Source organism: Vulpes vulpes, chromosome 12 (assembly GCF_048418805.1).
Source record: "Vulpes vulpes isolate BD-2025 chromosome 12, VulVul3, whole genome shotgun sequence".
Classification (NCBI taxonomy): domain Eukaryota; kingdom Metazoa; phylum Chordata; class Mammalia; order Carnivora; family Canidae; genus Vulpes; species Vulpes vulpes.
The window spans coordinates 51479008-51501766 of record NC_132791.1 but is presented as its reverse complement, the minus strand read 5'-3'; the positions used below and the strand labels follow the sequence as shown (position 1 = coordinate 51501766).

Here is a 22759-nt window from a genome sequence, read left to right as displayed (position 1 = left end):
CAAATCTATAAGAAATGCTACCTGAAATAAAAGAATTGAAATTCTTTATTGAAAGAGCACGTGTTGCACCCCTGAGTATATGGATTTAGAACAACTAACACCAAGACATTCTAGTAAAAAATTGGATGGAGGAAATTGTGAGCATCTGGGCAAAGGGGCTGATATGGAAAGGGAAAGTATTGGCAGGCTTTGCCGTGATAATGCTGTATGGTAAAAGAAAATAGTAACGTGTTTAAGATACTTAAGGGAAGAAAGTGTAAACCAAGAATTCTAGATCCATTATAATTGACTTTCAGATCACACACACACACACACACACACACACACACACACACACAGAAACTGTCAATAATCATGAAAACACTTGGGTGATAGTGTTCCCTTAAGCCCTTACTTCGGAATCTGGCAAAGAATAAGTTGCATCCAACCAAAATGACTAGAGACACATCAATATTAGGATGGGTGGTGAATGCTAATTACAATTATTGGTAGAACTAATCATAATTGTGGGTTAACAAGAAGAAAGCATATAATGAATCTATCCCATGACAGTGAAGATACAGTATGACTCAAAACTGAAGGAGAATGGGGAGAGTTAAAGCAAAACAAATTTTAAACCATTTTTAGAAGTCAATTTAGTGGAGACATTAGTAGTAGTGCCATTTTGAAACTGTTGTGTCTATAATATGGGATAAAGCAGGTGGGTAAATATGTGGCAGTTTAGTTCTATTATCTTCAGTGCTCTTGAGAAATAGGATACTCATGGAAGAAAGGACAAACAGATAAAGACAAAGATAACTAAAAACTTTCTTTTGACATTTAAGTTGGAAATGTCAGGATAAATTACTAAAGTATTTTATCCTTAACCATGAAAAACCGAGAACATTGCCACTCAGTAATTATGCGTCTTCAGTGCCCATAATGTGATGTTGAAATGCTGTTTCTCTAAGGGATTCTTAGAGAAATGATTGACTGCCAGTCAAGGCAAAAAATATATACCAGATGAATCAGGAATATCTTGTCATACACATAACAAGGAAGCTATCAAAGATTATGGGAGTCCTATCAAAAGGACTTAGGAGACTACTTGAAGAGACTCCAACTTGCAAAAGATGGGACACTTTGAGCTTCAATAAGGATAATAATTACAATGGATTGAAACTCATCAAACAATCCATAAGTTTATAATGAAACCAGAAAACTAATGTTGCTTTTGGAGAGTAAAAAAGAACTAATCCTTTATTTAAAAAACTATTAAATTAAGATAAAGAATCAACCATTACTGACCTTACATGAACCATATTACTGAGTGACCATATAATCAGTAAGGAAAACTCTATAGAAGTATCCCAATTAATAAATGAAAAAATGGTAGAATTAAAATATCACTGTTTTCAACCCCTGGTGAAGTAATGAATCTAGGCAATGAGTATGAGTGGCTGCTACCATATGTCATAAAAGGAGAGACAAGCAGACATATGCCTGCTATGAAAGAACAGAGCCTAAAATTTTGCCAAAGAGATGAAGCATGAATCTGATCTTGCCTTTGGATCCAACTACCTACTTCTGGGAAACAGAGGACAGAGGAGCATACTGAGCTGCACCATGAGTGTGTAGTCAGCAAAATCCAGACTGAAATTCTACCAGTCAAACTGCTTGGATTCATCAACAAGTAAACTGAAAGGAAAAAAGGAATGGAAGACTTAAAAGACTTAACAAATTTTTTAAAATTTTAAAGGAGAAGACTAAAGTATTAGTTCCAGGGATCTACAGGGGTACCTATCTATAGAGAAATGCAAGAGAGTGATTACTATGAAAATCAGGATAGTGGTCACTTTGGGGGAAAGGAAGGAAGTTGTAATTGGAATGGGGCACATGGAAGGACTTTTGGGATGGCTGGTGAACAAAGTTACTTTCCTTGACCTAGGTGATAGTTACCGGGGTATTGGTCTTGTAACAGTCTATTAAGCTATATATTTGTTTATTTGGTTCTATATGTATGTTTTGTTGTAAAATAAAATGGTTAAAAATATACTCTGTCTTTATTTATGGTAAATAACAAATTTCTTTCTTGGTGGTAAAAATGGCCTGCATCAACATAATGTGGGGTCAGAAATCATGGAGGTGATGGAATACCCTAATCAACACCTGAAATGTGAGGATTAATGTTCATTTGGTACTGCTGTGAGCTTGTTGGTATGGGAGTGCATCCACACCAGTATTCTATAGTGTTTGGTAATGGACTGTAGAACATCATGTTAGGTATAGGACTTGATAGGAGTCAGGGAAAAAGCTGAGTTGAGGAATCTGAATCTTTGATTGCCTTCCAGAGGCCATATGGGTCACAAAACATACATCCTGTAGGGCCCTGGTTTGCAAGCCTCAGGGATGTTCTGTGCTGTGGAAGGGATGCAGACAGATTTCAGTGTCATATGAATTGAGGTTTTTGGCAAGTTACTTAATCTCGAAATTGTTCAGCTTCAACATTTGTAAAGCACTGTTATTAATACACACAGGATGGCTGTGAGGTCATTGGAAATAACATGCATGAAAAACCTTGATTAGCTATGAAACTCTGAGAAATTATTACTGTTTTGGAAGATCTCAATGAAGGCATCAGGAAAGTTCTGAGAAGACCCTGATCTCTCACCTTTGGAAAATCTTGAGACTCTGCAAGCAGAAAATGAAGGCTGAGACAGAGATGTAAACTGCTAGAACATTAAATATATGCCCCAACACTCAGAGCCTCATAGAAAAGGCTCAGAGACTTAGTGGGTCCTAACATTTATAGAAACATCTATCCATTTATTAGCAGGCCATTAAGTTAGCTATGGAGACTTTGTTCACGTATGATAAAGAATACAGACTTCACAAAAGTACTTCTGGAAAGTCCCTTTAAAAGGGGGGGGCACCTGGGTGGCTTAGTTGATTGAATATCTGTATTTGGCATGGGTCATGACCTCAGGGATCATGACCTGGGTCATGGGATTGAGCCCTGCATCAGGCTCCTTGCTTGGTGGGGAGCCTGCTTTTCTCTTTCCCTCTACTCTTCCTCATGTTTTTTAATTTTTTCTCTCTCTCTCAAATAAATAAAATCTTAAAAAAAAAAAAAGGAATGGCAACAGTAAAATTCTAAGGAGAGGGCAGCATCTAATTTTCAGGGTTCCAATTTTCTATAATTTAAAATGTCCACTTTCCAACAACAACAAAATCATGAAACATGCAAAGAAACCAGAATGTATGGCCTCCACACAAGTAAATAAAAGTACACTCAGTAGAAGCTGTCTCCAAGGAAGCCCATCTCTTGGGCTTACTTAAGCAAAGATTTTTTAAATTAGCTATTGTAAATATGTTCAGAGGACTAAAGAAAAATCATATCTAAAGAACTAAAAGTATGAGAGGAATGTCTCATCAAATAGAGAATATAGGGAAATTATTAAAAAGAGCCAAATAGAAATTCCTTAGTTGAGAAGTGCAATAATTGAAAATTTCACTAGAGGAATTCAATAGTAGATTTGAGCTAGTAGAGGAAGAAATTGAAAAACAGAAAGATTGATTAATTGATATTCTCCAGTGTGAGGAACAGAAATAAAAAATGGGGATCCCTGGGTGGCGCAGTGGTTTAGCGCCTGCCTTTGGCCCAGGGCGCGATCCTGGAGGCCCGGGATCGAATCCCATGTCGGGCTCCTGGTGCATGGAGCCTGCTTCTCCCTCTGCCTGTATCTCTGCCTCTCTCTCTCTCTCTCACTGTGTGCCTATCATAAATAAATAAAAATTAAAAAAAAATGAAGGAATGAAAATGAGCAGAGACCTGTGGAACACCATCAAATATGGTATCCCAGAAGGAGAGGAGAGAAAGGACAGAAAAAATACAAAGAAACAATGGCCCCAAATTCCCCAAATTTGATGAAAAAACATTAATCTGCACATCCAAAAATATTAGTAAACTCTAAGATTCAGAAATTCATCTAGACACATCATGAACAAACTGTTGTAAGTCAAAGAATTTGAGAGTACCAGTGGAGAAGTGATTCATCACATACAAAGTATCCTCAATAAAATTAATGCTTATTTATCCCAAGAAACTACAGTGGCCAGAAGGCAGTGGAGTGTTGTTTTCAAAGTATTGAAAGAAAAATACTGTCAACCAAGAATTCTACATCCAGAAAACCCATCCTTCAAAAATGAAGGAGTGATATCAGTGAAAATGGTAGAGTAGGTAGCTCTAAGGGGTCCATCTACCCACAAAGAAATACCTGAAAAGAGGCAATAACTGTCAGAATTCTGAAAAATAGTCAAAGGTTTATAGCAAATGAGTAAACTGTGAATCAAGAAAGAGTCAACTTTTATTTACTTTTTAATTTTATTTTAAGAAAATATTTATTTTAGTGAGAAAGTGTGAGTGTTGGGGGAAGAGGCAGAGGGAGAAGGAGAGAGAATCCTAAGCAGACTCCCTGCTGAGCATGGAGCATGACCCAGGGCTTGTTGCAGGGCTTGATCTCATGACTGAGATCATGAGCTCAACTAAAACCAAGAGTTGGACACTTAACCAACTACATCACCCAGGCGCCCCAAGAAAGAGTCAACCTTTAAAAGAGAAGAAAACCTTGCAACATTTTTATAAGCCCCGACCCACTCCCCTTTTCAGCATGGTGATAGTCCTAAAGATGGCAGCTTGAGTTCTCACTGAGGGACTCTGGTCTCCTTGGGTCCAGAAGCAGTAGAGCAGACTTTGTTCTTAAAGAATTGTGTTGTCTACTTTAATCTATCCCTTCCTTCCTTCCTTCCTTCCTTCCTTCCTTCCTTCCTTCCTTCCTTCCTTCTCTTGTTCCTTCTTCCCTCCCTCCTTTTCTTCTTTTCACTTGAAGCATTTAAGAAAATCTCTCTTTAAACACTAGCTAAAGGAAGAGACTTCAAATACCACATATGACAAAGAATACAGTTTTAAAAATATTTTAAGATTTTATCTTTAAGTAATCTCTGTACTTAATGTGGGGCTTTGAATTCACAACCCTGAGATCAAAAGTCATATTCTCTACTGGCTGAGCCAGCCAGGCACCCTGCAAAGAATACAATTTTACAAAAACAACTACTACCCAGAAAAAGTAACAGACTCTGAGGAAAGGGAAGAATATGATTTTTAGAGTTACTACATTGTAGGGGCACCTGGGTGGCTCAGTCAATTGGGCATCTGCCTCTGGCTCCGTTCATGACCTTAGGATTCTGGGATGGAGATCTCTGTTCAGCAAGGAGCCTGCTTCTCTCTTTCCCTCTGCTCCTGCTCATTCTCTCTCTCTCTCTCTCTCTCTCTAATAACTAAAATCTTAGTTACTACCTTATATTTAAAATGTCTAGTTCAAAAAAATTAAGTGTGCAAATAAACAAATAGGTATTGCTTTTATATAGGAGAAATGAATAGAAACTGTCCCTGAGAAAGCATAGACATTGGAATTGCTAGACAAAGACTTTAATAAGTCCACTGTGTAAAATATGCTCTGGATATTAAAAAAAAAAAAAGAATATAGGGGATCCCTGGGTGGCGCAGCGGTTTAGCGTCTGCCTTTGGCCCAGGGCGTGATCCTGGAGACCCGGGATTGAGTCCCACGTTGGGCTCCCGGTGCATGGAGCCTGCTTCTCCCTCTGCCTATGTCTCTGCCTCTCTCTATCTCACTGTGTGCCTATCATAAGTAAATATTTAAAAAAATTAAATATGCTCTGGGAGCTAAAAGAAACCTTGGGCAAAGAGCTAAAGGTAAACAGAAAAGTGTCTCAAGAAAGAGAATGTCAATAAAGAGATAGAAATTAGAACCAAAGAGAACCAAACAAATTCTGGAGCTGAAAAGTACAATAACAGAAAAATTCACTGGAGAATTCAAGAGCATACTTGAGTAGGTAGAAGAAATAATCAGTGAACTTGAAGACAAATCTATTGAGCTTAGTCTGAGGAACAGAAAGAATAAAGAATGAAGATAAATCAACAACAAAAAAAGAACAAAAAAAAAAAAAAAGAAAGAAAGATAAATGAACAGAGTTTAAGAGACCTGTGGGACACAATAAAACATATCAACATATACATATTGGAAGTTCCAGAAAGAGAGGTGAGAGAGGGAAAGAGGCAGAAAGAATATTTAACAAAAATGGTAGCTAGAAATTTCCCAAATTTGGTAAAGGATATATGCATCCAAGAATCTGTAAACTCCAAGGACAAACATAAAGAGATCCACACTGAGACACATAATTGAGCTGTCAAAAACCAAAGACAAAGAGAATCTTAAGATCTTGAACTCTCAAGAGAGAAGCAATTTGTCACATATAAGGAATTATCTGTAAGATTAGCAGCTGGTTTCTCAGAAACTGTGGAGGACAGAAAAAAGTGACAGAACATATTTCAAGCACTGGGAGAAAAATATTGTTGACCAAGAATTCTATATCCAGCAAAACTGTCTTTCAAAAAATGAAGGAGAGGGGTACCTGGGTGGCTCAGTCAGTTAGCATCTGACTCTTGATTTCAGCTCGGATCTTGATCTTAGGGTCATGAGTTCAAGCCCTGCATTGGGCTCCACATCCAGCATGAAGCCTACTTAAAAAAAAAGAGAGAGAAAATAAGACATTTCCAGATATGCAAAAGCTGAGAGAGTTTGATGGTAGAAGCTCTACACAAAATGCTAAAGGTAGTCTTTTAGGTGGAAATGAAGTTAGACAATAACTGGGATGCCCGGGTGGCTCAGTGGATGGGTGTCTGCCTTTGGCTCAGGTTGTGATCCCAGGGTCCTGGGATTGAGTCCCACATTGAGCTTCCCACAGGGAGCCTGCTTCTCCCTCTGCCTCCCTCTCCCTATGCCTTTCTCTTTGTCTCTCATGAATAAATAAATAAAATCTTCAAAAAGAAGGTTAAAAAAGAAAAGAAACTAGACAGTAACTTGAAGCCACTTATAGAAATAATTACATAGGTAAATATAAAAGGTCAGTATTATATTTTTAATTTGTAACTATATATGTGTGTGTGTATGTGTATGTGTGTGAATACACACACTATGTGTGTATATATGGTTTAAAATAAAAATGCATAAAACTAATTATAGTTAATGGGTGCATAATGTATAAAGATGTGTTTTGTGACAACAAAACGTGAAAGGGGGAGATGAAATTCTAAGGAAATAATTGTTATATACTATTGAAGCTAAGGTTGTATTAAAAATGGATTGTTAGAAGTTTAAGAGCTTAAATGTAATCATGAAAGTAACCACCAAGAAAAGAACTAAAAAATATATAGAAGAAGAAAAGAGAAAGGAATCCAAGTGGTACACAAAGAATCAAGCATGAAAAAGAGTTGTGATAGAGAAATTGAGGTACAAAAGAGATGTGACACATATAAAAAATTATAAAATGCCAGAGGTATTTCTTCTTTATCAAAAATTATTTTAGGGGAGTCCCAGTGGCTTAGCGGCTTGGTCCTGTCTTCAGCCCAGGGCATGATCCTGGAGACCCGGGATCAAGTCCCACATCAGGCTCCCTGTATGGAGCCTGCTTCTCCCTTTGCCTGTGTCTGTCTGTCTGTCTCTCTCTCTCTCTGTGTTTCTCATAAATAAATAAAATCTTTAAAAAAAAGAATGGAGAAAATTATTCCATGCAAGTAGAAATGAAAAGAGAGCTCAGATGGGTTTAAAATATCAGCCAAAATAGACGTTAAGGGAAAAATTGTTACAAGAGACAAGGATATTGTATTTTGACAAAAGGGTCAATTCACCAAGAAAATACAATGATTTTTCTCAAATGCAGATGGAGCATTCTCCAGGATAGACCATATGTTAGGCCATAGACAAGGTGTAATAAATTAAAAAATATGAAATCATACAAAGTATTTTTTCTGACAAAAATGGAATGAAACTGGAAATCAGTAATAGCAGGAAAACCGGAAAAATGTTCAAATATATGGAAATAAACTTAAATAACCAGTAGGTCAAAGAAAAAAATCACAAGGTAGGTTAGAAAGTAAGGTAAATGAAAATGAGCACACAGCATAACACATAAAGATTATAGTCAATAATATTGTAATAACTTTGATGACACATAGTACCTACCCTTACTATGGTGAGCATTGCATAATGTATATAAGTGTCAAATCACTGTTGTACACCTGAAACTAATATAAAATTGTATTTCAATATACTTCAATTAAAAAAAACAATAAAACTTATGCAGCAAAAGCAGTGCTCAGAGGAAATACATACCTGTAGATGCCTGCATTAGGAAAGAAAAAGATCGTACCTTAGTAACCTAACTTTATACCTTAAGGAACTAGAAAAAGAAGGGCAAACCAAACTGAAAGCTAGCAGAAAGAAGGAAATAAAAATTTTTAGAGTGAGATAAACATATAGAGAAGAGATAAAACCAAAAATTTCCTTTTTTTTTTTTTTTTAAAGATTGACAAAATTGACAGTATTAGCTAGATTGGCTAAAGAAAAGGGAAGACTCTAATTACTAATAATAGAAATGAAAGTTGGGACTTTACTACTGACCTTATAGGAAAAAAGGGTTAGAGAAGAATAAACAATTGGATGCCAACAAATTAAACAACCTAGATGAAATGGACAAATTACAAGAAACATACTAACTGCAAAACTAACTCAAGAGAAAAATAGAAGACTGACATGTTGGATCAGACTTATATTAAGTAAAGAGGCTACATTACTAATCAAAAGCCTCCTAACAAAGGAATACCCACATTCATATGGATGTGCAAAGAGCCCTGAATAGCCAAAACGATATTATTGAATACAAAGTACGGAGTTGGAGGACTTGTACTTTCTGACTTCAAAACTTTAGACTACAGAGATATAATAAAAAACAGTGTGGTATTGGCATAAGGATAAACATAGACCTTTGGAATACAATTGAAATTCTAGAGATAAAACCAAATTAAGTAGGCTAATTGATTTTCGACAAGAACACCAAGACTGTTTAGTTGGGGCAAGAACCTTCGGGCAGCCCAGGTGGCTCAAGCGGTTTAGTGCTGCCTTCAGTCCAGGGCCTGATCCTGGAGACCCTGGATTGAGTCCCACATCGAGCTCCTGGCATGGAGCCTGCTTCTTCCTCTGCCTGTGTCTCTCCCTCTCTGTCTCTCTTTCTCTGTGTGTGTGTCTCTCATGAATAAATAAATAAAATCTTAAAAAAAAATAGTCTCTTCGTCAGGTTCTAGGACAGCCTGATATCCACATTCAAAGAATAAAGTCAGACCCCTACCTCACACTGTATTAAAAAATTAACTGTATAAAAGCTAGAATTCTTAGAAGAAAACATAGGGGTAAATGTTTATGGCCTTGAATTTGACAATAGATTCTTAGAGATGATACCAAAAGCATAGGCCACAAAAGGAAAAGTAGATAAATTAGACTTCATTAAATAAAAACATTTGTGAGTCTAAGAGCACTATCAAGAGAGTGAGAAGATAAGCCACAGAAAGGGAGAAAGTATTTGCATATCCTGAATCTGATAAAGGGTTAACATGCAGACTATATAAATAACTCCCACAACTTGACAGTAATAACAATAACAACATATGAACAACCCAATTAAAAAATGCCCAAAGGAGATGAGCACTGAGTGTTATGCTATATGTTGGTAAATTCAATTTAAATTTAAAAAAAAGCCCAAAGGACTTGAATAGTCATTTCTTCAAAGAAGATAGTAAATGACCAATAAGCACATTAAAAGATGTTCAGAATCACTAGTCATCCCTTTAGAATGGGAGATGCAAATCAAAACCACAATTAGATACAACTTCACACCCTAATTATTACAACTGTTATGAAAACAAAAACTGCAAAATGGAAAAGAACAAGTGTTAGTGATGTAGACATGAAGAAATTAGGACATTTATGCATTGCTGGTGGGAATGTTAAATCATGTAAAAGCTCTAGAGAACATCTTCTCAAAAAGTTAAACATAGAATTGCCGTATGATCCAGCAATTCCACTTCTAAGTATATGTTCAAAAGAATTGGAAACAGAAACTCAGATACTTGTACACCAGTGTTTATAGCACCATTGTTCACAGTAGCCAAAAGGTGGAAGCAAATCATGTGGACACATGAATTGCCACATGACACATGATTGACAAATGAATAGATAAAGAAAATGTGGTCTATATGTAAAATGGAATATTATTCAGCTTTTATAAAGAATGAAATTGTGATACATGCATGCTACAATGTGGATGAACCTCGAACACATTATGCCAAGTGAAATAAACCAGGTATAAAATGGCAAATATTGTGTGGTTTCACTTATATAAAGTACCTAAAACAGGAAAATTCACACAGAATTAAGAATGGAGTTTTCTGGGGGCTGGGGAAGAGGGGAATGTGAAGGTACTGCTTATTGGGTACAGAGCTTCTGCTTGAGAAAATGAAATAGTTCTGGAAATGGATGGTAGTGATGGTTGTACCATATTGTGAATGCACTACTTCCACAGAACTGATCGTACACCTACAAATGGTTAAATGTGTACTTATCATGTTATATATATATATTTTACCCTAATCAAAAACAAAGGTTATGAGTACTCAAAAGTTAAACCCCTCTTACTGAATTTTACTTTTTAAAATGATGAATTTTATGGTACATGAATTATACCTCAATTTAAAAAATTAATGAGCTGACCTTTTGGAAAAGAGCAACCGAATAAAATCAAAAAGAAGGAAAAAGGAAGGAAAAATAGAAGAAAAGAAGGAAAGTAGAAAAAAGGAAATAATAAAGATAAGAGGAAAAATTAATGAAATAGAAAGCAAAGGGGCAGCCCGGGTGGCTCAGCGGTTTAGTGCTGCCTTCAGCCCAGGTCGTGTGATCCTGGAGACCCGGGATTGAGTCCCACATTCAGGCTCCCCGCATGCAGCCTGCTTCTCCCTCTACCTGTCTCTGCCTCTCTATCTCTCTCTCTGCGTCTCGTGAATAAATAATAAATCTTTTTTTAAAGAAAAGCAAAGATTCAATAGTATTAATAAAGCCAAGGTTTGATCTTAGAAAACGATGATAAAATAACTTACTTCATGAGACAATCAAAACAAATGGCAGCCCTGAATCATGTTAGGATTTTTTTTTTTTTTAGATTTTTTATTCATTTGAGAGAGAGCAAGAGTATAAGCAGAGGGGAGGGTCAGAGGGAGAGGGAGAAGCACAGTCTCTGCTGAGCAGGGAACCTGATGTGGGGCTTGATCCCAGGACCCCAGGATCATGACCTGACCTGAAGGCAGATGGCTGATCAACTGAGCCATGCAGTCGCCCCTAGGCTTGCGTTTTATTTTATTTATTTATTTATTTAAAAAATTATTTAAGTTCAGTTTGCCAACAAATAGTATAACCCCCAGTGCTCATCCCATCACGTGCCCTCCTTAGTGCTCCTCACCCAGTTTCCCCACGCCCCCTTCCCTCCTCCCCTTCTGTAATCCTTATTTGTTTCCCAGAGTTAGGAGTCTCTCATGATTTGTCTTCCTCTAATTTTTCCCACTCAGTTCCCCTCCTTTCCCTTAAAAGCCCTTTCACTATTTCTTATATTTCACACATGAGTGAAACCATATAATTGTCTTTCTCTGATCAACTTATTTCACTCAGCATATCTTCATGTAAGTATTTTATTTTATTTTAAAAATATTTTATTTATTCATGAGAGACACAGAGACAGGCAGAGGGAGAAGCAGGCTTCCTGTGGAGAGTCTGATGCAGGACTCGATTCCAGGACCCTGGGATCATGATCTGAGCCAAAGGCAGGTGCTCAACCACTGAGCCACCCATGTACCCTCATGTTAGCTAGCTTGTTTTCTTGCTTGCTTGCTTGATTATGTATGTATGTATGTATGTATGTTAGCGTTTTAAAATTAAAATAACAGATACAGTAGATGTCAGAAATCTAATAATTTTATGTCAATAAATTTGAAAACCTAGCTGAGATAATTTTCTAGAAAAAAATTGACAAAACTGACTTTCAACAAAAAAAGCAAAAAACTGAGATAATTTTTATATGTCCTTATATTTCTTTTAATGGGTATAAAGCGTTGAATTAGTTGCTAAAACTTTATCCCCAAAACCTACAAACTAATCTGTACTAGATGGTTTTACATTCGTGGAAGATATAATTTCAAACATAAAATGCTTGCAAGTGATCAGATAAATGAGTATACCTGCCCTGCCCACATATAGTTCATCTTGTAAGGCTGACATAATCTTCATGCCAAAACTAGACAAGGACAGTATGAGAAAGAAAACCACACCCAATTACATGAACATTAACACAAAAATCCCATGGGGATCTGTGGGTGGCTCAGCTGTTTGGTACCTGCCTTCGGCTCAGGCTGTGATCCTGGAGTCCCGGGATCAAGTCCCACATCAGGCTCCCTGCATGGAGCCTGCTTCTCCCTCTGCCTGTGTCTCTGCCTCTCTCTCTCTCTCTCTCTCTCTCTCTCTCTCTCTCTCTCTCAGTCTCTCATGATTAAATAAAGAAAATCTTAAAAAAAATAAAAAAAATACAAAATCCCAAACAGAACATTAGGAAACTGAATTAGAAAATGAATGAAAAAGAGTATATGTTATTGCCAGGTTTGTTTTTTTCAGGAATGCAAGTATTAGAAAAATCTACATATTTTATTAACCAGCTTAAAATATTAAGGAGAAAAAAGATAATTTCAAAAGATGCAGAAAAAAGTTTGTCATGAATATCCTTTAAGATAAAAACTTAGCAAACTAGGAATAGAAAGGGCTTATTTTTAACCCAATTAAGGGTACTTTGTAAAACTTGGATCAAAATTCACACTCAGTGGTGAAACTTTAGCAGTATTCTCTTTTAAGGATTAGAAAAATACTGTCATTTTTGCATAGAACTCTCAAAAGAATGTGAAAAAAATTGTTAATAAAGTTAATACTAAGTCCAATAAGTTTGCTGGATATGTGATTAATAAATAAAATTAATTACATTTAGTATATTAACTGTAAAACAGCACTTCAAATAGCAAGATATACAAAGTATTTAGACAAAAGATGTAATAAAATTTAATAGATCTAATAAAAGATTTGTGATCTTTTAAAAAAGATTTTATTTATTTGAGAGAGAGTGATCAGGAGCATGAGTAGTGGGGGAAGAGCAGAGGGAGAAGCAGGCTCCCCACTGAGCAGGGATCCCAGCCTGGAACTCTATCCCAGGACCCTGAGATCATGACCCGAGCACCTGAGTGGCTCAGGAACTGACTGAGCCACTCAGGTGCCCCTAGATTTATGTGATCCTTAAGGAGAAAACAATATTCAAATACATAAAGGTCATTAAAGAAGACAAAGAAATGTAAAGATCTATCAGACCATGGTTAGAAAAGCTCAATTTCTTAGAGATGCAATCTCCCCAAATTAATCTGTAAAATCAGTGCAATTCCAATAAGAAATAAAGGCAGTGTGTTTTTCATGGGTTGCCAAAAGTTGATGCTAAAATTTAGAGAAACAAAGAGAATCTCTCTATGTCTATCATAAATAATAAATAAATAAATAAATAAATAAATAAATAAATAAATAAATAAAAATAAAGAAATCTTTAAAAAAAGTGGGGAAAAAAAAGCAGGGGGGTGGTGGGGATACTTGGGTGGCTCAGTGGTTTAGCACCTGCCTTTGGCCAGGGCGCGATCCTGGAGTTCCGGGATCAAGTCCCGCGTCAGGCTCCTGGCATGGAGCCTGCTTCTCCCTCTGTGTCTCTGCCTCTGTCTCTCTCTCTCTCTATCATAAATAAATAAATAAATAAATAAATAAATAAATAAATAAATAAATCTTAAAAAAAAAAGAATTAAAGAGAAAAAGCAAATAAGATGACTTTGAAAATTAAAACGGGGAGAAAAGGGTAGACTTAACCAGATAAAATTTTGTTTCTTTTTCTTTTTTTTTTTTTTTTTCAGATAAAATTTTGTGTAGAGCTTTAGTAATGAAGGTGAGAGTGATGACGTAGTAGACAAAGAAGCCAGTGCAACAGGTAAGAGTGCTGGGAAACAGACCCTGGCCCATACAGAGACCTGGTACCTGTCAGGGGGCGCTGTAGGTGAGGGGCAAAAGGGTACCTACTGCTAGAAACAGTACTAGGACCATAGGGTGTGTGTGTGGGAAAAGCATGTAACTGGATCTCTGCCTCACAGCGTACACAACAGGGTTAAAGACCCAATGTGAAAAGTGACACTTCAGAATGTTTAGAATAGAATATTTATAATAATCTCAGGAGGGGAAGTTTTCCTTTTTTTTTTTTTTTACAGATTTTTTTTATTATTATTTTTTTATTCATGAGAGACAGAGAGAGAGGCAGAGACACAGGAAGAGGAAGAAGCAGGCTTCTTGCTGAGTCCCCTGATGTGGGATTCAATCCCAGGACCCTGGAATCACACCCTGAGCCAAAGGCAGCTGCTCAATCACTGAGCCCCCAGGTGCCCCAGGAAGCTTCCTTAAAGCTTGTATTTTGTATAATACAAAATATATGTCATGAAAAAACAGTTTGGTTCTTTTGATTCCATTAAGATTTTAAATTTTTGTTTATCAAAAGATCATTGAAAAGGTGAAAACATAAGTCAGTGTAGGAGAAGATATTTTCAGTACATATAACGGGTAAAGAATCAGGATTCAGAATATCTGAAAAAGTGATCATTTGGTAGGCCAATAAGAAAAAACCAAAAACAGTCCAGCAGGCAATTTGGCAAAAGATAAGAAACAGGTGGTTTACAATTTAAGTATATAAAGAGACATCCAACTTCATTAATTAGAGAAATGACAAATATTCATCAGTCTGACAATGAAGAAGCTCAGCCGTGGGAAGCGTTGGTTAGCAGGGAAGACAGTGGGAACATTGCTGGTATTAAATTGGTACAATAGCTTCAGAAAATACATCTCACTATCCAGTGAAGTTGCAGTTACTCATATCCTACAACTTGCTAATTCTACCCCGAGGTATATAACTGAGAGAAGCTTTACACATGGATATGATAAAACATACAAGAATTTACTCACCCTTTTTGTACTCTTAGGTTGTTTGCAATAGTAAAAATTACCAACAAGCCAAATATCACCCAATGGGTAATGGGTTAAATAAATTACAGTATTTTCATGAGTGGTGTTGCTACATAGTAGTAGAACTATAAACTACATTTACACATACCAACATAGATGAATCTCGTAGTTTTATTTATTTTAAAAAAAGATTTATCCATTTTGGAGAGACAGAGTACACGTGTGTGCATGTGCATGCTGGTGGGAGGAGGGACAGAAGGAGAGGGAGACCCTCCCGCAGACTCCCCGCCAAGCACAGAGCCCAATGGGCATGGGGCTCAATCTCATGACCCTGAGAACATGACCTGAAATCAAGAGTTGGATGCTTAACTGACTGAGCCACCCAGGCGCCTGAATGTAATTTTAAATGAAAAACAAAACAAAACAAAACAAAACACAAATTGCCAAAGAATACTTCAGGGTCTATGCTGTTTCCATAATGTATAAAAATGCAAAAAAATGCCATGTACTTTTGGGGTACCTTTGTGGTAAGAGTATAAAATACATGAGCATGACCTGCTGCCGACTTACAGTAGGGTTACTTTTGTGAGAGGGAAGGGACTTGGTCAGTGGAGACTACCTACAATGGTAATAATATTTTATTTCTTAAAGCTGGGTGGTAGTATATGGTTCATTATATTATTCTTTATGCCTTTTTGTGTATCTTAAATATTACATAGTCATTAAAAAATAGAAAGGTATGTAAATGGTTGCCAAGTAGGGGGCCACAGACACAAGTATGCAGGACAAATAAAAGCACCAGCTGCCTTCATGTTATCTAAGTGGGTAGCTATGGCTTGAGTTACATTTTCCAGTGGTAGCGTCTGACATGTATTGAAAAGGTGACATATCTCACAAACTTTTCTGTTTCCCTCCGGAATCTCTCTCTAGCCCACTTCAGCCCACCCCAAACTCATCTCCGGGAAAGCATCACCGCTGACCCTTCTGTCTGAAGCACTAAAGTCTTCCTTGGCCTCTTGCCTTTCCTGAACACCCCAACTCTGGCAGCCAAGTCCTGACATGGTAGCCTCCAAAACACACACTCTCATCTTCCCTTCGATGCCAACCATCCCCCAGTCTAATCATTTGCCTGCCACCTGCCTCTTCCTCCGTAAGTCCCCCCACCCCACTAGTCGTCAGTCTTGCCAGTCTTCCCACCAGTCTCTTTTCCACGGAGGTCTCTTAAACATGCCAATCAGTTCCTATCACTCCCTTGCTCAGAATCCTCCAAGGTGGGGGTTAAACTTCAAAGCTCTCACCAGGCCTAGAAGGGCTTCCCTATCTGGCCTGCCCCTCCAACGGCATTTCCTGCTCTGCTCTCCCCTTTCTCTTCTAGTATGCTAACTTCTCTGTTCTTTGAACCAATCTTTGCTCACCTGAAGGCTCTCATACTTGCCACTGGGGAACTTCATCCCAGTTTTTATTATGGCTCCATTCTAAGGCTTCCACTCCCCACCTTTTCTAAAATACCTGCTGGGCGCCTCCCTCCCTCCCTGGCCTGCCCAGTCCTATCTCCTTTGGCTGTTTCCTTTTCTCCCCTTCCTTCCTACCTGATGTTATGTTAGCTGTGTATTTGTTTGAGCATTCATTTCTGTCTCCCCCCTACTAGATCATAAGCTTCCTGGGCACTGAACACTTTTGGTCTTATTCATGGTTGCATTTTTCCATGCTAAAACAGTTCTTGCTTGGCTCATGCAGGCCATGCTTAATCAAAGCTCATGCTTAATCAGAGCTGCTTCACTCAGTGAATGCACTGATAATAAGGAAAAAGTAAGATGACTCAGGAAGTACCTTTTGGGAAAATGTCCCTGGAGTTGTAGATGCATGAAAATTTGAATATGATTAGATTATTTCATCAAGTGTAAAAGTGGGAAAAAAGCAGAATGTTCATCAGAAGTAGTTAACTGATTTTCAGTATTGTGATGAACATTACTAATATATATTAGTAGATATTTGAGTATTTCATCTCTATTCCTGAATATTCAGGTGGGCCAGAAAACTCTTGGGATCTTCTCTTTGGGAAAGCTTACATTCAGGTCACCTGATATGTTGAGTTGCCTTATACTGGGGTCTAGATGGTCATTCTGTTTTCTGGTCAGTCCGTCGTTCTTGAGCACCCTGGGTGTGATCCCCAGGGCTGAGGGCTGCAGGGAGGGGAGACGCAGAAGGGGAAGAGAATCAGGCACAATACTGTGTTGTCTACTGTGTGCCTGGGTTTCCCTCACACACAGTGGACCTAGGATTACACTCTCCCCAAGATGCACACAGCCAATTGGGTGCCCCAGGTAGGGAGAGGACAGAACTATGGGGTGCTGCAGCTTGGCCTGACCATCTAACCCTTGACATCCCTGCAGGTCTCAGAGCTGGTCTTTGTGTCCATCTATAGCTCCGAGTTCTGCATGAAGCTCTATGTGGACCCCATCAACTACTGGAAAGATGGCTACAACCTGCTGGATGTAATCATCATCATCACAATCTTCATCCCCTATGGTCTCCGAAGATTCAAGGGCAAGCACTACCCCTACCTCAACATTGCTGATGGCATGCAATCCCTGCGCATCCTCAAACTTATCACCTATAGCCGTGGCATCCGGGTGAGTGACCTAGGGGTGCCATGTCTGCCCACTAGCCCCTGATGAAATCATCATTCTACCACCATCATCCAATTACTGAAACCTACTGTATGGCAGGTTGATCTTTACCAATGGTACCTCACCTAATCTTAATGAGGAAAAGTGTTATCATCTCTGTTTTACAGATGGAGAAATTGAGACTCACAGTCCCTCAGCAGTTAGATGACACAGCTGAGATTTGAGAGGTGTGGCTGGCTCCAGTGGCCACACAAACCTTTCCTCTCTCCCATGCTACATGGTGCAAGGCCTTTAAACTATGTTCCCAGGGGTCTCTTGCTTTTTGGTGGCACTGGTCACTTTCAGTTATATGCTTTCCCCATACAGCTAAAAATCTGCTGCTTCTCTGGATGAGAATAAAGTTCAGGCAGCTCTAGAGATGGTGCTCCCGCTGAGAGGTCGTGAGGTGACTAATTTTTCTTTGCTCAGAAGGTATCAGAAAAAACTTCATCGCTGACCCAACCTGCCATTGAGCATTCACCTCGGGGACAGTATGTTTCCCTGGCACTGTGCCCTGTGTCCACGCTTCTCCGGAAAGGGGCTGCTTTGGACTCATTTGACCAGCTAGGGTGTCTGTCAGCCTGTTCCGCTGAGAGATTGCCCCCAGCCAGGCCTGGGCTTCTGTCTAGGACCTGCGACCTACACTTAGCAGTCCCAGGCCTGGGGGACAAGATGAGGAGAATGTTAAAGAGCCTCCCCTACCACAGATCCCCATTCACTCATTTCATGCTCTCATGTAGTGCCATGGCTGTGTGTCCTCTCCCAAACTCAGGCCAGGCCTCCTCTCCTCTCCTTCCGTTGCATCCTGGGAAGATGTGTCTGTAACTCCTAGTCCCTGCTTCCTCACTGGTCATTTGTGCCCTGGCTTCTTCCCTCCAAAGGAACTAGCCTCTCTGAGGTTGTCAGCAATCTCTTTGTTGCCAAGTCCACTGGCCAGTTCCATTGTCCTGTCACTGCCTCTTTTTGCTGTTCCTCCAGCCTCATGAGCACTTCTTGGGTACCTGCTTGCTTTGCCTGGTCTATATGTGCTGTTTTCTCAGGACTATACCCTAAGTTCTTTTCGCTGCTCCCCTAACTCTGCATATCCTCTTTGGGTGATCTTTTCCACATTTCAGGGATCTTCACCTGCCCATGGCTCTCTCTGACCTTCAGACTCACAGCCTCCTGGACAACTCACATGCTCCTCAAACCCATCCTGTCTAAGCTGGAAGTCATCGCTCTCCCCCAATCATATCCCCAGACCCTGGCCCCTCCTTCTGTATTATATCTTTTTGTGAAGGCTGTGCCCCATCCCCATTCAACTGCCAGGTCATAAATTTGAGTGTCAGCATTGACGCCTCTGTCTCAAAGTCCTGTTGCACGGCCTCCTACGTGGTTAGTGACCTGTCCACATCTTTTTACCTCCTCCCACCCCACCCTGCCCCCACTGGCCATCATCTTTTCACCATTCTCCCCCACCTTCATCAGGATTCCTGCACTGGCTTCCCATACTCCTGCGAGAGCCCTGGGGCAGAAATGCCCCTGCAGCTGGGGAGAATCTCTAAAGGGTACATCAAATCATGGCAGCCTTCCTTTCAAACCTGAGAGTGGCTCCCATTGTTTGTAGGCCAGAGATGGACCCTATAATGTGTCCTAGAAGCAGGGGAGGGATGTGTCAGAGGTGCCGGGCATTGGAGTCCACGTGGACAGGAAAAAAGCCTGGAGGTCCTTGGGAGGCGGATACTGGGTGATAGATACCTCAGATTGAGGGCACAATCAGGCGATTGGAAATGTAGTCTGCTTAGTGCAGGTGTTGGACAGACACCAAGATAGTGGAGGCCTAACTTGGTGCAAAGGTCACTGGAGATGAAGGAGTTGAGGGACAAAGAGGCCTGGGGGATGGTTGATATTCCATAGGGATTCTGAAGGCCTCGAGGATGACAGCAGCATGTTGTGGATCCTGCAGGCAGAGATTCCAAGACATGAAGGGGAATGTTTACCTAGAAGGCTGGCTCTTTCTAGAAGCAGGGGCTTCACCAATGGAGATAGGGTCTCTGAGAGAGAGGCAAGGGTGGCCTCCTGAATCAGGCTGGGAAGAATAGGCAGCCTCCCTTGAGAGGGCTGCTAAGGAATGATGTCCTGCCAAAGAAAGGGTTTTCAGGTGAGGCCAGGAGAGAAGTCAGCACAGAATGAAAGTGGCAGAAACTGGTGGGAAACATGTGAGGAAGAAGGTGATGGCTGTGAGCTGAGGGAAAGGAAGCCCAGGGCTGCGTGAGGAGGAGGGAACCATATAGGACTGAGGTCTGGGGCAGGGACAGTGACCCAGACTGACTCCTTGTGAAGCTGAGGGCATGAGCTGTCTGCCAAATGCATCATCTTAGCTATGTTGTGGCAGCCTTGTTAGAGGCTAAGGCCTGAGGTTTACAGCGTGGCAGGGATAACCCTTATTTGCAGGACAGGGATCTAGTAAGGAGAGGACAGCCCTTCCTGCTGGCCAACATCTATCCCAAAGCTCAGCCTGGCTTGCTTGGTGACCACAGCCTTTGGTTCTTGTAGACATGAACAGAGACCCACGGGCGTGCAGATAGAATATTCACATAGACATATGGCCCATGTTTGACCTCAGGGGTTTCTATCATTAAGCAGAGCCTCGTATCCTAAAGTTGTTCCCTGGGGCTCATCAGGCCACTTGGCTGTGGCTCGCCTATGGCCTTTGGAATATCATAGGACCCCAGATCCCTAGGAGCACAGAAGTGACTCTAGATTACACATCCTCTGTACACTGGCCAGGTGGAGCTGGAGGTGGGGACCTGTACCTCTGTGCTAATTTATATTCCTTGAAGTCTAAATGATGCTTTAACAGAGTCATAGCCTCCAAGCCCACAGAGCTGGTACTCTGGCCAATTCTTGGCTCCTGTCCTCTGATTAATTAAAATGACATTCTGTCTCCCCCCCGCCCCCCGCCCTCATGACAATAAACCTGGACAATGAGGAAATAGTTCCTTGTTATTTTGCACACAAAGAGGTTCTGTTGGCTGGGTACCAGGAGGCCACACTACCCCTGTTCATCTGTATTTAGGCCCAAAGAACAACCATCAGATGCTGGGCTCCTACTTCTTGGAGCTCATCACTTTCCACACATCTAAGCAGCGGCACAGAAGGGCCCTCTCAGAGTGGCCAGGCCTGGACACCTGCCATGCCTCAAGATCTTCTCCTTACCCTGAATGCCCCAGGGCCAGGAGGGCAGCTGTGGCTTAACCTAGAGCTTTGGATGGATGAGCTAGCGGCTAGGAATTGCTTCCCCCAGAGAATTTGGAAATTCAGAATCAGGCACTTACGGGAACCAGGTCATAGCTTTGAAAGCCCAGGACTTCCATGGGGAGGAGTCATCAGCCTGTGGGGTTCTGGGCAGTCATCCACTGGGACTGGATTTCTGTACCTCTGGACTGCAGACTAATGGAGCCCGCCTGGATTGTGTTTGAAGGACGTTGTCAGGGCCAGCTGTCAGGAGTCCCACATGTCAGGCCTTCTGGTGAGCATGACCTCTTCTCCACTGTTGTTCTCGAGGCTGCTCAGCTTTGGCCTCAGGTTGCACTGGGCCTCACGCTGGCCTGGAAGTGCAGCCCCCAGCCAGGGCCAGTCCTCCACTCTCCTGTCCCTGGTGCTCTAGGTTCTCTGGCTCAGGGCTGCCCCTTCCGGGCCCACCTGGGCAGACGTCATCCGTACTGTATGCCTGTGTAGCATTTTCTCATGGCCACTTCCTTCTTTACCTGCAGTAGTTCTTGTGAAAGAAGTTCTGTCTCTGTGTCACAGGGAGGGAGGCAATTTTGTACATCTCACCTCTTGATTTTCTTCTCCCAAAGAGAGGAAATGTTCACCTCTGTGGGCAGCTGTCAAGCCAGTCCACACGTAGGGTAATGCCGGGGCTCTCAGCTTGTCTTTCTGATTCCCACATTATCCCAAACTGTCATCACTTCCCTGTCCTGGGGCCCAGCTCTCTCGAGTGCTTCTTTTCATAGTGTGAAGCCAATAAATGGTTTCTGGACCTGGAAAATGAGGCTTTAATGGTTGACGTTGGAGGCACAAGGCAAAGGGCTCAGGAGTTGGTTCTAGCTCTGCCACTATATTGGAATGTGATGCTGGCCAAGGCTCTTTGCTTTTCCGAGCCTCTGCTTCCTCATCTTGAAATGTGACAAATGATAATGGTCACCTGCCTTGAAATCATGTCTGTGGCAGCATCTAGGTAGGTGACCATGTCTTAAGCACCTATTGTGTGGAGTGTAGAGAGTGAACAATGAGGAGGCATCCGCTGTGTGGAGGCAAACCAAATGCCCACTTTCTAGGGCATCTGAAACAGGATCCAGAAAGAATGGGAAGTCATATTCCTCTCAGCCTTCGTCATTGCCACTCCCAGGGTAGCTCCCCTACTCCTCCTGGGCTTGGCGGAGCATTCAGGGCTGGCCCTCAGCTGAGAGGCAGGAGCAGGACACCTTGGGATGACCACAAAGGCAGGCCAGGGCTCAAGTGGAGTGGCCAGTGGTGCTGCTGGAAAGACACCCAGGCCTGAGGCAACCAGCACCATCTGCCCATGAGTGACAGAGGATAGAGGCCAGGCACCAATCAACCACTATTGGATTGGTCCAGCCTTCAGTTTGGACACAGTTCACAATCATCCATTCATCCATCCATCCATCCAACCCTTTATAGAACATCTACTGTGTGCCAGGCCTGGCACTGGATACTGGAGACAGTTGGGGTCTGGGCAGACTGGACCTGTCCGCTGAGCCCCACCCAGCCTGGCTATCTGGCCTAGCCCCAGTACCTCTGCCTTGCAGACACTCATCACTGCCGTGGGGCAGACAGCCTACATCGTGGCCTCCGTGCTCATCCTGCTCTTCCTCCTCATGTACATCTTCGCTATCTTGGGCTTCTGCCTGTTTGGAGTTCCAGACAAGGGTGACCCGAATAACTGGGGGAACCTGGCTGTGGCCTTCTTTACCCTCTTCAGCTTGGCCACGGTACTGTGTTTGGGAACAGTGGTGGGGGCAGAGGCCTTACAAAGGGAGAGCCAGCTGGGTGTGTGGACAGGCTGGG

General features: G+C 41.1%; 1 protein-coding gene across 1 annotated transcript in view; it reads left to right on the top strand.

Moving 5' to 3' along the window:
• CATSPER3 (cation channel sperm associated 3) overlaps positions 1-22759 on the top strand; it is a 36970-nt gene that overhangs the window by 5485 nt on the left and 8726 nt on the right. The window contains exons 3-4 of the mRNA XM_025994876.2: positions 17411-17650; positions 22501-22683. Of these exons, the coding sequence (XP_025850661.1) occupies positions 17411-17650; positions 22501-22683 (423 nt within the window). The remainder of the gene's footprint in view (positions 1-17410; positions 17651-22500; positions 22684-22759) is intronic.